Genomic DNA, 17,203 nt, shown 5'->3' with positions numbered 1-17,203 from the left:
CCGAACTCACGACCTTGCGTTTGCCAGGCAGGCATTGTGCCGCTGAGCTAAATCCCCAGCCCCATATACTTTAAATTACTTTATTAGTACACTTAAGAATGAAGGAGAACAATTCCTGGGCCCTGTACAGGTTCCAGGCTTTGCTCAGGAGTCAGATCCATGGCCCTGGGAATCTGAGTACTGACTAGCAAGGAGACTTGAATTCAAGCTTTTCTTTCCTCTCCGGACACAAGACTTTAAATCCCTCAGGGTTTAATTTCCTTGGTTGTATAATAACTACTAAGATCTTTTTGGCTTTGAAACTACATAGTTAATATAGCCAAACAGTCTGAATGGTTTCAGAATGTTAACATTTAATGCAAAATGGAAGCACCTTTTTCATACAATAAACTGAACAGAATATGCTGTCAGGCAAAACTGCAGTATTGATGTTTAAAGAAGGACACCTTTTCTATTCACTTGGTAGAATTTCTTTTGAGCCCTTCTTTAACCTTACTAAACACAGAACTTTTGTTCAGTTATCTGAATGTTTCTCCCATCCAAAAGTTTCTACTTTACCTCCAGAACTTGTTGTCGCTGTTGTCGTCACTGCAGCTTCAGCCACTGTAGAAGACTGAGGTGCCCCAGTACTAGCTGCTTGAGGAGGGTCAATCACAGCCTGACTTTCTCTATCTCCAGGGATTCCCTTTCCTCTAGGCAAAATTTTTTTTTTTTTTTTTTTTTGGTTTTTCTCCGGTACCAGGAACTGAACTCACGACCTTGCACTTGCCAGGCAGGCGCTTTTGCCGCTGAGCTAAATCCCCAGCCCCTAGGCAAATATTTTTTAATCACTAGAATTATATTGTCCAGCTTTTTTACTTAAAGTGAACTGTGTCCAATTTTGGCACTATTTGCAATAATGAAAAATTGCAAGTTAGTTTGAATGCTCAACTTTTGAGGACAGTTTATATTTTGATAATTAAGTGTAATCTAATGCTATGAAGTAACATACATTAAATATCATAATATATAGAGCATCATGTATTTATATTTAGGAATATGTAGAAAGTACTATATAATTATTATGAAATACTGCACAATTCTATGTATTAAAAGGTGTATATAGCAGAATGCTAATTAAAATGATGGAAAAGATTATGCCACAAAATATTTGCTTCTTTATTGTAGACTCTGGTCGGTATTTTCAAATAACTAAATTTATATCTATGATGTATCTATGATGTATATCTCTTCATATTTGGTCTTAACCCTCTTTCCTTCCTTCCTTCCTTCCTTCCTTCCTTCCTTCCTTCCTTCCTTCCTTCCTTCCTTCCTTCCTTCCATCTTCCTTTTCTTTCTTTCTTTCTTTCTTTTCTTTTCTTTTCTTTTCTTTTCTTGTCTTGTCTTGTCTTGTCTTTTCTTTCTCTTTCCCTTCCTTCCTGCCCTTCCTTCCTGTCCTTCCTTCCTTCCTTCCTTCCTTCCTTCCTTCCTTCCTTCCTTCCTTCCTTTTCTCCTCTCTCCTCTCTCCTCTCTCCTCGTTCCTCGCTCCTCTCTCCTCTCTCCTCTCCTCTCCTTTCTTTTCTTTTCTTTTTTTCTTTCTTCTCTCCCTCTCTCCCCTCTTTCTCTTTTTTTCCCCATCTGTTTCTCTGTCTTTCTTTCTTCCTCTTTCTTTCTTTCTTTCTTTCTTTCTTTCTTTCTTTCTTTCTTTCTTTCTTTCCTTCCTTTCTTTCCTTTCTTTCCTTTCTTTCCTTTCTTTCCTTTCTTTCCTTTCTTTCCTTTCTTTCCTTTCTTTCTTCCTTTCTTTCTTTCTTTCTTTCTTTCTTTCTTTCTTTCTTTCTTTCTTTCTTTCTTTCTTTCTTTCTTTCCTTCCTTCCTTTCTTTCTTTCCTTTCTTTCTTTCTTTCCTTTCTTTTCCTTGAGTTGGGATCTGGCTGTCTTACCCAGGCTGGCCTTGAACTCGTGGTCTTCAGTGATTCTCCCTCACCCCTCCCAAGTAGCTAGGAACACAGATTATGCCACCATGCCCAATTTCTTTTTCTTTTGGTACCTGCCTTCTCTTTGAAGATCTGTTTTATATTTCTGATCACTTTGTGCAACATTAACTTAGTATATTCTTTTTTTAAAACAATTCATTTTAATAGAAAGCATCATACAGAATAACTCCTTGGGAAAACAGATATTTAATCCTTTCTCCATACATTAAAACTTTCTATTTCCTCAGGGTACAATTTGACGTATATGTATGCACTCAGGGTTCAATTTATCATGTAGTCACTTCAGCAGAGAAAGCTGGAAAGCTAAGTTCTGATCAGTGGGGATTGAAATTAGTGCCTAACAGTATATTCTGATGTTTTCTTCCATCTCACTACATATCTCTTTTCATGTGTATGTAGCCCACTAATTTTTTTCTTCACCTGTTTGTGTTAGGCTATTAATTGGAATATGATTGAAATTTAAAACCCAGTGGCTTCCCATCAGGTTAGGAAGAAAGGGAAGATAAGTGTTCTTGCTTCTTCTATTCAACATGTACTAGAGGTTGTGCTTAGGGCAGTTAGACAAGAAAATGAACAAAAAGTCTTCTAGATGGTAACAAAAGAAGTAGAACTGTATCTCTTTGCAGATGTCATGATCTTATATATAAGGAAAATCCTTAAAATGAAAATCACTAAAATCCATTAAAACTACGAAGTTCAAGCAACATTGTAGCATGTAAGATTAAAATACAAAAATTGAGTGTATTTCCACGCTAACACTGAATGATCCAAAAATATAATAAAACAGCCCTTTTTGTAAGAGCATAAAAATAGGAATTAAATGCAAAGTTTAAATTCTGAAAATGACAAAGTATTGTCTAAAAATAAAAAGATCTAAATAGTAAGACATCTCATTTTCATGAATGAGTTAAAGTTATTAACATGACAATACCTCCAAATTGATGTACAGATTCAGTGCCATCTCTAACAGTATCCTACCTGGCTTGTATTTTTATTTTTTAGCAGGAATGTAAGTCAGTCCTCAGATTCATATAGAGTTGCAAGAGACACTGAATAATCAGAACAGTTTTAAGAGAGAAAAAGCGGTAGCACTCCTACTTTCTGATTCCAAAACACTGTTGAAGCTAAAATAATTAAAACCAGTGTCATATTATCATAAGGATAAGCATATAGAGTGACAGAATAGAATCGGGAGTCTAGTGTAGTATGGTGGCATATGCTTGTAACCCTAGCACTCAGATGCTGAGGCAGGCGAATTACCTCGAGGTTGAGACCAGCCTTGGCTACATAGTGAATTCAAGACCAGCCAGAATTACAGAGTAACATCCTGTTTCAAAAAAAAAAAAAAAAAAAAAACAAAAAGGGGGGGATTTCCAGAAATAAAATACATTTTTATCTGTGGTCAACTGATTTTCAACAAGGGTTCCTAGACCTTTTAATGAGAAAAGATATGTTCTTTTGCATTTTAATATCCAGTTATAATTCATTTGTTTGCATTTGCATTTTGATATGCAGCTGTCTGAACAGATAGAAACAATGCATATGTCAGCTGGTAAATAGATTAACAAACATGGAATATGTGAATAATGAAATATTATTTAGCAACAAAAGGAAAGAATTTCTGATATGTGCAACAGCACACATCAACCTTGAAAACATACTGTCAAAGAAAACAGTCATAGATGATTGCATTTTATATGGTTCTATTTATATGAAATATCCAGGAAAGGCAGATGTATAGATATAATGGATTAGTTGTGGCCATGACTTGGACACCATGGCGAACTTGGAGTAAGTAGTGTAGCTGAGAAATATGGAGTTTATTTTTAGAGAGATGAAAATGTTTTAAAGCTGAATTGCGAGCTGGCCATTGTGCATGCCTGTAGTCCCAGGAATCCAAAAGGTTGAGGTAGGAAGATCTTGAGTTTGAGCCTTAGTAAGGCCCCGTATCAAAATAAAACAATTAAAAGGGCTAGGGATGCAGCTCAGGGCAAAGGCCCTGGGTTCAGTCCTCAGAGGGGGAGGGGAGCAGCACCAGTGAATTGTGGTTATGATTACTTAACTTCGTGAATATAGTAGAATGCATTGAATTCTATATGTGCAATAACTGTGATATATGAACTGTATCATAATAAAGCTTTAATACTCAAGCTGGCCATTTTGCTTTAATATTCAAAAATTCTTTCTAGTTGTTTTTTATCTCACTATTCATTCTTTATGGTCCCCTGGCTCCTACATGTAATTTCAAGCTTTTCAGTAACATTTCTTTAAAGATAATAATGGTAGTCTCTGATCATTTCAGTTTCTGACATACGATAGTTTTCTTTCATCTCTTTCATGTTTCTGTTGGTTTTTAGGCATGCTGCCTTGTTTCCTTGAGTATGTAGGTACATTTGCCTGTAGTTCTTGATAGCACTTAACAGCATTACATGTGTCTTTGAGGCCTAGAATAAAGATTGGTTACTCAAGAAAGAATTTGGAGTTGCTTATGGTAGGAGTCCTCCTTAGTACAAATTATACTTGAGCATCTTTAAACTCTGAAGGTACTAAGAATTTGGGCTAATTATGGACTGTTTGGTGATATGAATCAGGGTCTCTATAATATCTGTAATCTTACTCGTTTTTTCAGGTTTCAGCCCACTTAAAATAAGCATACCCCAGGCATTACCATTTGATAGCAGTCTTTGAAGAATAGTTCAAAGATGATAGTTGATATATGAGATATTCCTTTATGGTACGACCAACAAGAAGATGGTGTAACTACAAGATTTAGATTTCAGACATCAAAACTCATCACCTTTCAAGGCAGTTTTTTAAGGCCTGTGCTGATGACTAATATTGATGAGACACATTTATTTATTCATTACTTATAGAATTCGTCTGGGCACCTTTTGGTAAGAGTGTAAGTGCTTGTAGTTGTAGGTTTTTGTAAGTCTTTGTTATGTTCAAAAGTTTTCCTGAAGTTTGGCAGTAGGAGTGCAAACCTGTAATCACTGCTACTTGGGAGGCTGCAGCAATAGGATTCCAAATTTGAGGCTAGCCTGGGCAATTTAACAATACTGTGTCACAAAACAAAAAGGGCTGAGGATAGACCTCAGCACTCTGGTTCAGTCTCCAGTGTTGGGGGGAAAAATGTATCCTTCATTCTTAAAACTCTTAAGGAAAATTAGAGTATGCAAGATCAACTTTTATGTTTGTTTGTGTTTTCTCTTTTTCAGACAGGGTCTCACTATGCAGTTCAGGCTGTCTGTGAGCTCACTTTGTAGCCCAGGCTGGTGTTGAACTCTCAGTGATCCTCCTGAGTGCTGGGATTACAGGCATGCGCCACCACACCTGGCCCAATATTCTATGTTAAAAAAGAAGGCCAGGGATATAGCTCAGTGGCACAGCACCACCTGGCAAGCATGAGATCATGAGTTTCATTCCTGGTACTCCCTTCTTCCCCCGCAAAAATTTTGTTTGTAGGATATGTTTTATTTTTTATTTTTTTTTTCCAGACTGGGAATTGAAGCTAAGGCCTCACACTGAACTACATTCCCAGCCCTTTTTGTTTTGAAAGAGTCTCACTAATTTTTGCCCAGGCTGGCCTTGAACTCTCAGCAATCCTCCTGCCTCAGCCTTCCGAGTTCTGGGATTGCAGGTGTGCACCACCATGGCTGGCTGTCAGTGATCTTTTGAGTGGCAAAGTAGCTTATCCTCTTCATGTGGTTTCTATTTCCCACAAATATAATTCTAATATAGATCAATAGGGTAGATAGAGAAAATTTCATTTTTTCCTTTCTTAAAATATCCTTCATTTTAGCTGGGTATGGTGACCCACACCTATAATCCCAGCATTTGGGAGGCTGAGGTAGGAAGATTGATGAGAGTTTGAGGCCAGCCTGAACTGCATAGCGAAACCCTGTCTCAATAAAGCTCTGCCCCCCAAAAAGTCTGTCCTTCTCTTTAGCCAATTATGTCTAAAAACGTGTTATGAAAATATTTCCATAATGGAAACTAGGCCCATAAGTCTTATGAACATTTTCTGTACTAGATGGTATGGTATGTGATATGTAATTCCCCTCCCCCATAAGATCAGAATTCACTTCCTTTCTTGGAGAATAAAGTGATGGTTAACTTTAGCTTACTTATTCTGAAATTTTTTCCTTCATATTTTTAAAATACAAAAGGCTTTCTATAATGGATAGAACTGCTACAAAGAAGATTGGTGATGGAATAGAAGACTTGAACAACACTGTAAACAAACTAGACTTAAGAGACCCTTATTATTAAAAAAAAAAAAAGAGAGACCCTTTTTAGACTGTCACTCGAATGGCAACAAAATACACATTCCTGTCAAGTGCTGATAGAACATTTTCCAAGATATATGTTAGACCATATTTATGTTAGACATTTTCCAAACCATTTATGTTAAACCATAAAGCAAGCTTCAATAAATTCAAAAGAAGCCAGGTGTGGTGGTGCACATCTGTAATCCCTGTACTTGGGAGGCTGAGGCAGGAGGATTGCTGCGAGTTCCAGGCCAGTCTGAACTGCACAGCAAAACTCTTTCTCGAAAAGATTCCTCCTGTCAAAAAAAACAAAAAAAAACAAAAAAAAAAAAACAAAAAAAACCCCAAAAGAATAAAATCACAGAAAGTATCTTTTTAGTATTTTTTTTTTTTTATTTTTGGTTTACTGCAACAGGGTCTTGCTATGTAGTTCAGAATGGCCTTAAACTCACTATATAGCCTAGGGTAGCCTAAGATTCATAGAGATTCTGCTTCCTCATCCTTGAAAAGTATTTTTTAAAATGTTAGTTTAGTTTCTTTTTTGTTGTCTGTGTTTAAGGGGGTACAACATGATGCTTTGATACACATTTCCGTAGTAAAATGATTATTGTTGTTGAGCAAATTTATCTATTCATCAGCTCACAGAGTTACTTTTATGTGTGTAATAAAAGTCCCTGAAGTGAAAATTTACAGAATACAATGTTATACATTAGATCTATACTTAGTTATCCTACAGAAGTGAAATTTTGTGTCCTTTGACCTTCACCTCATTTTTCCTACTTCTTTGCCCCTGACAACCATCACTCTTTCATTTCTATGTATTTGAGGGCTTTAAAACAATTATGATTCCACATATTAATAAGTTCATACAGTACTTGTCTTTTAGTGTCTGGTTTATTTCACTTACCATAATATCCTTTGTGATTATCATGTTCTTCCAAATGATAGAATCTCCTTTGTGAGGTTGAATTATTATGTTACATTATGTTATGTTACGTTATGTTATGTTACTTTATATTATGTTGTATTATGCTTTCTTTTTACAGATTTTTAAAGATTCTTTTCTACAATGGCTCCACCAATGTATACTCCTACAGGGTGCAATGGTTGGTTTTTCTCTACCTTGTCATAAACACATAAAATTATTTGTCTTTTTGATAATAACTATCATTACAGGTAGGAAGCATCAGCTCATTGTGCCTTTTTTTTTTAAATACTGGGAATTGAACTCAGGACCTTGTGCTTGCCAGGCAGGCACTTGTGCCACTGAGTTATATCCCTGGCCTCTCATTGTGTCTTTTATTTGCACTCTTCTAGTGGTTGGTGATGTTGAATAGTTTTTCATTTACCTGTCAGCCATTTTAATGTCTTTGTAGAAGTATATATTTAAGTCCTTGGCTTATTTTTAAATTTATAATTTATTTCTTCCTGTTGAGTTCAAGGAGTTTTCCTATATATTTTCTGTTTTAACCCCTTATCTGATACATGGTTGGCAAATATTTTGTCTCAACCCATTGTCTTTTTATTTTGTTGATCTTTTTGCTTTTCCATGCAGAAACTTTGTAGTTCGATGTAGTCCCACTTGTTGATTTTCCCTTGTTTTCTGTGCTTTGATTGAGTGAGCTGTCCATAAAATTCTTGCCAAGACCTACATCAAGGGTTTTTCATTTTGTTTTTTTTGTTTTTTTTTGGTTTTTTCTCCGGTACCAGAAACCGAACTCACGACCTTGCGCTTGCCAGGCAGGCGCTTTTGCCGCTGAGCTAAATCCCCAGCCCCCTTGTTTTGTTTTTTGAGACAGGGTCTTTTATGTTAGTACCATAATGTTTTGATTACTGTTTGTTTGTAGTATAATTTGAAATCAAGAAGTATGCTCCAATTGTTTTTATATCTTAAGATTGTATTGGCTACTAGGGGTCTTTTGTAGTTCCAAATAAATTTTATTCTACTTTATTCTGTTCTGAAGAGTGAACCCTGGATCTTCCACATGCTGGGAGTGTTCTACCAGTGAACTACATACCCAGACCTTACACAAATTTTAGAATTGATTTTTTTTCTAAAAAGAATGCCTTTGGAATTTTAATAGGGATTGCACTGAATCTGTATATTGCTTTGATGAGTGTGGGACATTTTAACTATTTACTTTGTTAATCCACAAACAGGACAAATTGGTTTCTTTTTATGTCTTCAGTTTCATCAGTGTTACAGTGTGCAGATCTTATACTTCATTGGGTTAAGTTTGTTTATAAGTATTTTGTTTCTGATGTTATCAGTGGGATTGTTTCTCAATGTATTTTTCAGATTGTTACTGGTGCAAAGTAATAAAATTGATTTTATATGTTGGTTTTATATTCTGCACCTTTATTGGATTTATTTACTCTAACAGTATTTTAGTGGAATCCTTAAGAGTTATTTACATGTAAAATCCGTGTTAAACCAAGTATGCTTGCGCACATCTGTAATCCCAGCACTCAGGGAGGCTGAGGAAGGAAGATCTCAAGTTTGAGTCCCACTTGAGCAGCTTAGAGTCTTAGCAAGACCCTGTCTCAAAGTATAAAATAAAAAATGGCCTGGGGAAGTATTTCACTTCAAAGGCCCTGGATTCAGTCCCATTACCACAAAAAAAAACAAACAAAGAAAACAAAACGAAACAAAACTCCCCACAAAGTTCACTGTTAAATTGAAGTTTGAGAGTAGATATCCTTATCTTGAACCGGACCGTAGAGGAAAAACACTTTAGTTTTCCCCCACTGTGGGTTTTCAAAAATGGCTTTTGTTGAGGAAATTTCCTTACATACCTATTTTGTTTTTTTTTTTTTTTATCTTGAAAGAATGTTGAACTTTGTTAAATACTTTTTTCTTTTTTTTCTTTTTTTCTGTTACCGGGAATCGAACTCATGACCTTGCTGTTGCCAGGCAGGCACTGTGCCGCTGAGCTAAATCCCGAGCCCCTAAATACTTTTTCTTTATTAAGGTGATTGTATTAGTTTTTACTCTTTCAATTTGTTAACATTTATATCATACTGATTGTTTAACATTAAATGAACCTTGCGTCCCAGAAAGAAATCCCATCAGTCATGGTGTGTAATGTTTTTTGATGTGTTGTTGAATTATCTTTGCTAGTATTTTATTTAGGATTTTTACCTATGTTATCACAAGTAATATTGGCCTTTAGTTTGGGGCGATGCTTACATGGTAAATTAAGTTTAGCAATATTCTCTCTACTCTCTACTTGTATTTTTTGGAAGAATTTAATAAGGATTGGTTTTAAGCCTTTAACTGATAGATGTAGTGTTGAAACCATGTTTCTGGGCTAATCTTTGTTGGGAAGTTTTTTTTTATTGCTACTTCAATTTGTGTTTGTAGTTCTGTTCAGGCTATTTATTTTAATTTAGTGTTGGTAAGTTGTACGTTTGCAAGGATTTATTCATTTCCTGTAGATTATCCAGTTTGTTGGTATATAATTTTTATAATAGTTCTTTGTAATCCTGTTTATTTCTGAGGCATCAGTTGTAATGTCTTTCATTTCTGATTTGAGTCTTCTCTTTCTCTCTTTTTTCTTAATCTAGCCAGGATTTTGTCAGTTTTATTTTTTGGAAAACCTCTCTTAATTTTGTTGATTTTTTTAAAAAAATAATTTATTCTCTATTTGATATATAATGTTTGTATCAAAAAAGAAAGATCCCAAATTTATAATCTAATCTTCCATGTTAAATAAGTAAAATACAAGCAATCTAAACCCAAAGCAAACAGAAGGAAAGACCTAACAAAGAAAAAAATATAAAGAATAGGAAAATAATAGAGAAAATCATTGAAAGCAGAAATTCTTTGTAAAGATTAACATAATTGATAATCCTTTAGCTATACTTACGTAGTGATAGAGAATACACAAATAACTAATATAAGAATGAGAGTCTCATCTTGACCTTACAAAAATAAAAAGGGAATATAACAAAATTCTAGTTAAACTTGTAGGAAATTCACTATTTTTTCTCAGAGTAATGATTTATATTGTATGCAATGAAATACCTCTGTCAGGCAAAATAATAACAGGTTTTTCCTAGTTTTGCACATATGAAATTTGTACTGAGTTACATCCCACCTCTTTTATTTTCTTTAGACATGGTCTTGGTAAATTCCCCAAGCTAAGCTTGAACTAGACATCCTCCCTCCTCAGCCTCCCAAGTGTATGGCCTGGATTACAGATGTATGCCACTGAAGCTTCCTTGTCTTTTTATGTTATTAAATTTTATCTAGTCAAGACTTTCTAATTGGTCAACTTACATTGTATGTTGTGCACCTGTAATCTCAGCACTCTGGAAGGATGGGGCAGAGGGTTCCCAAGTTGTAGACTAAGCCTGGACAAGTTAGTGACTTAGCAAAACCCTCTCTCAAAAGAAAAAAAAGAGGATATAGCTCAGTTTTAAGGCCTTGGGTTCAGTTCAGTCCCCCGTACCACAAAAGCAAGATTTTATAATTTTTTCTTTGATTTTTTTCTTTGTTTCCATAGTAGGGATTGAACCTAGGGCCTTTATGCTGAGTTACACCCCTGGCCTTTCTTTATTGTTGTTGTTTTTTCTTTTTTTGTTCCGCTGTTTTGAGACAGAATCTCACTAAGTTGCCCAGGCTGGGCTCAAACTTGTGATCTTCCTGCCAGCCTCTAAAATGCTCAGAATAAAGGTGTATAGTACTTCTTGCAGGTAAAAAATAGAAAATAAAGAAAGTGGATAGTGGGGCCAGAGTTGTAACTCATTGCTAGAGCACTTGGTTAGCTTACATGAAACCTTATATCCAATTCCTAGAGCCAGAAGACTCCAAAAAAGAATTGGAGATAGAAAAAGATACTTTATACTTATTTTTTTCTTTTAACCATTCTTTTGCATTTTACTCTTGGATAATTTCATCATATTAATGAAATATGTATTCACTTTATTTTATTTTATTTTGAGACAAGTTTTCACTATGCAGTTCAGGCTGGCCTTGAACCCACTTTGTACCCCAGACTGGCCTGGAACTCGCATCTATCCTCCTCTCTCAGCCTCCCGAGTGCTGCGATTACAGGTTTGCGCCACTATGCCAAGCCATCATTTCACTTTTATAGAAGAATATTATGTTGAAATTATTCTAGAGAAAAGAAAGCTTATATTTACATTTTGTACTTCAAAAACAGTTCCTTTTCAGAAGAACCATTTTCAAGTTAGCATAATTAGAGAGAGTTACTATAGGACTATCTGTATGGAGTAATGCCTAATCTAATACAGAAATTTTGTAATCTAGGATCCATGGTTAGGATTTATGGTACATTAAAAACTTTAAAAGTTGTGTGTTTTCACTAATTTCTAAAATGATAGCATTTTATAAAATTATGTGTAAGCTTAGCAAATTGCAGTAGTATTAATGGTAAATTGTAACTTGGTTATCAGTAGAAATCAGAAAATATTTTATGTGATGTTTTTGATATTTCCAAATAATTAACATTCATCAGTACTTCAGATTTTAATTATTAGTCCTACTACTATATTTTGTTGCTTAATATATTATTTTTTAAAACCACATATTTCTTTGTTACAAATTTCTTTTTAATATTATGATAATTTCTGTGTAATGGGTTTTATTTATAACCTCACTTCAAAGTGTTATTCTAAGCCACAAGATATTTAAGCTTTTCCACTTTCAAAGCAGTCCTGGTCATACATAAGGCTAAAACCTCTAATTGAGAAACACCATAGTTGAAAAAGGAAATCCTTGTCTCTTCAGCTATTTTTTTCTTTTGATCAGGAGTAGGTAATAGCAATGAAGGTGGAAGAGGAAAGGCAGGTGCAAAACTTTTCCAAGATTTTCAGATGTTAAGTAGAATCTGGACTCATCCTTGGTGTTTACAATTGGACTACATTAGCAAAGAAAATAAGGTAAGTCAGATTCTTAAAATTGTTTCAAAGGTACCTACTGGGGCAGAATACCCTAGAGAAAAGGTCAATTTTTGCTTACTGTACACTAGAAGCAATTTTGTATTTCATTAAATAACCCCTTTTCTTTCTTTTTCATTATTCATGTATGTTTGCAGTATATAATAATTATATTCATCTTGCAGAATCGGTACATACACATTTCATATCTTAATCATTTTTACACATTTCTAGTTAATTTATATTTGTTTTGAATGCACTTGTGATTGTGGAAGGAGTTTTAAATGTTCTTCTATTGAGCCCATTTAGAAAGTTTTCTTTGAGCTGAATGTGGTAGTGTTCATAATCTTAGCACATGGGAGAGCGAGGCAGGAGGATTTCAAATTGGAGGCCCGCCTGGGCTACATAGTTCAAAGCTAGCATAAGCTACATAGCCAGACCGTGTCTCAAAACAGAAGTAAAAAATCTTTATTTTAAAATAATTTTAATTGTTTTTCCTGTTTTTTTGAGATGGGGTTTCGCTTTGTCATGCAGACTGGCCTTGATCTCACTATGTACCCTAGGCTGGCCTTGAAATTTCAGCCTTCTGAGTACTGAGATTATAGGGATGCACCACCATGCCCTACTTGAAATAATTTTATAAACTTACAAAAAAGTTGCAAAAATAGCTCCGTGCATTTCCCTGTACCTTTTGCCCAGTTTTCCCTAATGTTAACATCTTGCAAAACCATAATAAAATGATAAAAAGTGAGAAATTAACTTTGGTACAATACTATTAATTAAACAGTGGGTTTTATTTGGACTTCATCTTTGTTTCTACTTATGTCCTCTTTCTTTCCCAGGTCCTCCCATTCCATAGTCTTCTGTTTGATCTCTTTTATTTCCTCCAGCCTATGGTAGATCCTCAGTCTTTCCTTTCGTATGTCAATTAACTCATCCTTAAATGAAATAAAACATCATTGTTATTTCCAATATACACTGAAATAAGCTATTGAAACATTTGCCATTTTTTTTCCTCTAGGGATATTTTGATGAAGATAGTATGGACGAATTTATAGCTTCAGATTCTGATGAAACCTCCATGAGTTTAAGCTCCGATGATTATACAAAGTAAGTTGAATATTTTTGTGCCCTGAATTGGCAGATTTCAAACTTCTATTTGCTGATTGTCTTCTGTTAATTGATTTTTTATCTTTACTATACTTTCCTAGTGTTCTGAATTTTTCTTTTTTTAGAAAGAAAAAAACAAAGGGAAAAAAGGGCAAAAAGGATAGCAGCTCAAGTGGAAGTGGCAGCGACAATGATGTTGAAGTGATCAAAGTTTGGAATTCAAGATCTCGTGGAGGTGGTGAAGGAAATGTGGATGAAGCAGGAAATAACCCTTCAGTTTCCTTAAAGCTGGAAGAAAGTGAGTCTAATGCATGGTGTCTTTATCATGGAACATTGATTTAGAAAATACTATGTCATTAGAGCTTTATCTAGTCATTTATTACACTTATTATTTGACTCAAAGGAATTTCATTCCTCATGTGGTAAGAGTCTGAGATAATCCAGTACATATAATTACAACAAACATCTGATAAATGTTTAATTATAGGCAAGTCTCTTTGTGCTCTCTGGTATTTGGGAAGAAAGGAAAAAAGTTAAAACTAATGTTTATTTTTACATGCATATACCTAAACTCTGTTATTCTGACTCTGTGTGTAGGCTAACAGTTCTTTTTTCTTTTTTTTTTTTTTCCTTTGGCTAACAGTTCTTGAGTGACCTTGTAATGTACTTGATATCTTTAGTTGTATAAATAAGTGGTAGAACTGAGATTCAAATGAAGTTAAGTAATCACAAGCCACTGTGTATTTACAGTTAATTATATAGAAATAATTGGAAGCATTTCAGGGAGTGAAGTTTGATTATAGTTAATTTTATATAATAAAACTAATTTTCATCATTTAGTCTTTTTTCTAATTCTTTATAACCTATAATAGTTAACTACTTCCAGTTTCCTCTGAATCATGTACAGTATGTGGCACTCTTGTTTATTTTTTTACCTTTCTCCCTCTCGTGTAAAGTCTTAGATTGAACTCTTGACCAGTTTAAGTTGTCTTTACCCATATATATGTTGACAGATTAGTGCTGATGGATTAGTGTTGAGCCTTTATGTCCTCCTAGTGCAGTGTGACTCTTTCTTGGAACTTTAGTTCAAATGTCAGAATATATGAAATATCAAACATCTGAAGAGAGAACAGTGTAATGCTTTGAGTATTTGGCAATTGAGAGTTGTAGTGCAAAGCATGTGGAAAGAGATTTATTTTGGGGGTCACCTGAATGATCCTGTGGTCAAATAAGACTGACTGTCTCTTGGTCTGCAGCCGAACCAACTTGGTGATTCCTTGTTCAGCGTTTTTCTGTAGTACCTCTGTTGCATAGACAGGTGGCAGCCTAACCACAAACCCTATTTTTTCCCAAGAAGTCAGAAGAGTATTCAAAATTAAACTATAAAATTTTTTTTCTTTTCTTCTGCCTGTCTTCCCGTCTTTATTTGCAATAGATTTGTTTCCATTTTTTCACATTTTTTTCCTTATCATTCATTTCCTTTCCTCCTCACCCCTTTCTTGTTCCCCTTCTCATGGGAACATTTTTTTCTCATTGCCCAATATCTATTATACATTTTGGTCCTTATTTACACTTCTGGTTACTCACACCAGAGAAACAATGTGACATTTACACATATGTGTCTGACTTATTTCACTTAAGAGTACCGTCTCAAGGTGCATCCATTTACCTGAAATGTCTCAAGCTTATCCTTCTTTATAGCAGAGTACTACTCTATTGTATTAAAAAAAATTATCAGTGGGTGGATATTTGGGTTCTTTCCAATATTTAGCTATTACAAACTGTGCTGCTGTAAATATGAGTGTGCATATATCGCTGTGGTATGATACTTTTAATTTCTTCAGGAAAATACCAAGAAGGGGAATAGCCAGATTTAATGGAACCTGTAGTCCTAGTTTTTTGCAGAATCTCCACACTGATTTCCACGGTGGTTGCACCAGTCTATACTCTCACCAATAGTGGAGAAGCGTTCTTTTTTCCCTCACAGCCCCGTCAGCCGTTGTTATTGGTAGATTTCTTGATAGTAGCCGTTCTTTCTGGAGTAACATGGAATCTCAGTGTTTTAATTTGCACCTCTCAAATGATCAGTGATGTTGAACTTTTTTTTGTAGTTCCTAGTTCTTTATCTGAGAGATGGCTATTCATGTGAGATGCCCATTTTTGGATTGGGTCTCTAAATTTGGGGGCTCTGATTTTTTTTTTTAGGTCTTTATATATTGTAGCTATCAGACCCTTGCCTGAGGAATAGGTGGCAAAATTTTTTCCCACACTGCAGGTTGTTTTTTCACTCTGTTGGTTTCCCTTGCTGTGAAAAAGCTTTTTATAAGATGAGATCCCAGTTGTTGATTCTTTGTGCTAGTTTCTATGCATCTGGGGATTTGTTCATGAAGTCTTTGCATATACCAATGTCTTACAAGGGTTCCACCTGTTCTATCTTCCAGCAGATTTAATGTTTCTGTTTTAATATTTAAATCTTTGACCCATTTTAATTTTAGTTTAGTGCCTGGTGAAAGATATGGGTCTTTTAAAATTTTTTTCTTTAAAGACGAGGTCTCACTGTGTAGTTCAGTTGTCCTTGAACTCACTATGTATCCCAGGCTGGACTCAAATTCACAGTGATACTCCTGCTTCAGCCTCCCAAGTGCTATGATTATAGGCCTGCACCACCATGCCCAGCCATTGGTCTAATTTTAATCTTTGGCATATGGGAAGCCAGATTTTGTAGCACCATTTATCAAAGAGGCTATCTTTTTGCCAGGTATTTGGCTCCTTTGTCAAAGATAAGGTAGCTGAATATGTTTGGAGTTGTTTCTACATCTTCTAATCTGTTCCATTGATCCTTGTGTCTTTTTTTTTTTTTTTTTGCCAGTACCATGCTGTTTTTATTACAGTAGATTTATAGTATAATTCCAAGTCAGGAACTTTGATACCCACTGCCTTGCCTTTGTTTCCCAGAATTGCTTTTGGTATTCTACATCTCTTCTGATTTCAAAAGAATTTTAAGGTTTTTTTCTCTAAATGTGTGAGGTATGCTATATTTTGATCTGGGTTGCATTACATCTGTATTACAATTTTGGGAATATGGCCATTTTCATTATATTGGTTCTTCCTACCCAAGAACAAGGAACATCTTTCCATTTTCTGATATCCTCTTCAGTCTCCTTTTTCAGAGCATGTAGTTTTCAATGTAAAGTTCTTTTTCTTCCTTTGTTAAATTGATTTCATTTGTGTAGATGCTATTGTGAAAGGTCTGGTTTCCCCAATTTCTCTCTCAGTGAGTTTGTTATTCATGTACAAGAAGGCTATTGATTTTTGAGTATTGACTTTGTATCCAGCTATGTGAGTGAATTTGGTTATTAAATATAGAAGTCTTTTGGTAGAAGCTTTGGGGTCTTCTATGTAGAGTATCATGTCATCTGCAAATAATGATAATTTAACTTTTCCCTTTCCTATTTTTATAGCTTTTTTTTAATTAACTAATTTCTCTGGCTAATATTTCTAGAACTAGATTGAATAAGAGTGGTGATACTGTCTGCCCCTGTCTTGTTCCTGATTTTAGAGAGCAAGATTTTAGCTTTTGTCCATATGATGTTGACTGTTAATTTGTCATAGATGGCTTTAATCAGATTGAGATAAAGAGCATCTATTCTAATTTTCTGTAGGGTTTTTTTTAATCCGAATGGGTGCTGGACTTCGTCAAATGCTTTTGCTGCATCTATTGAGATATCATGTAGTATCCCATGCATACCTGGGATGAATCGCACTTGGTCATGGTGTATAATCTTCTTGATGTTTTGCTGCATTCTGTTTTCCAGTATCTTATTGAGGATTTTTACATCTGTGTTCATTAGGGAAAATGCCTTATAATTCTTTTTTTGTTGGGTCCTTCTCTGGTTTTGCTACCAGAGTAATACTTGCTTCAAGGAATGAATATGGGATGATTATT

The 17,203-nt window shown here is 34.9% G+C and overlaps 1 protein-coding gene across 6 annotated transcripts in view; it reads left to right on the top strand.

Moving 5' to 3' along the window:
* Atrx (alpha thalassemia/mental retardation syndrome X-linked) overlaps window positions 1-17,203 on the top strand; it is a 305,334-nt gene that overhangs the window by 206,102 nt on the left and 82,029 nt on the right. For all 6 annotated transcript variants that reach the window (XM_005412622.2, XM_013508825.1, XM_013508824.1 and 3 more), the window contains 3 exons: window positions 12,020-12,150; window positions 13,169-13,257; window positions 13,383-13,555. In XM_005412622.2, coding sequence (XP_005412679.1) covers window positions 12,020-12,150; window positions 13,169-13,257; window positions 13,383-13,555 — 393 coding nt within the window. The remainder of the gene's footprint in view (window positions 1-12,019; window positions 12,151-13,168; window positions 13,258-13,382; window positions 13,556-17,203) is intronic.

The sequence above is a fragment of the Chinchilla lanigera genome, unplaced genomic scaffold (assembly GCF_000276665.1).
Source record: "Chinchilla lanigera isolate Chin_1 unplaced genomic scaffold, ChiLan1.0 scaffold00156, whole genome shotgun sequence".
Lineage (NCBI taxonomy): Eukaryota > Metazoa > Chordata > Mammalia > Rodentia > Chinchillidae > Chinchilla > Chinchilla lanigera.
Note: the sequence above shows the minus strand (reverse complement) of the source record. Positions and strands in the feature narration are given on the sequence as shown.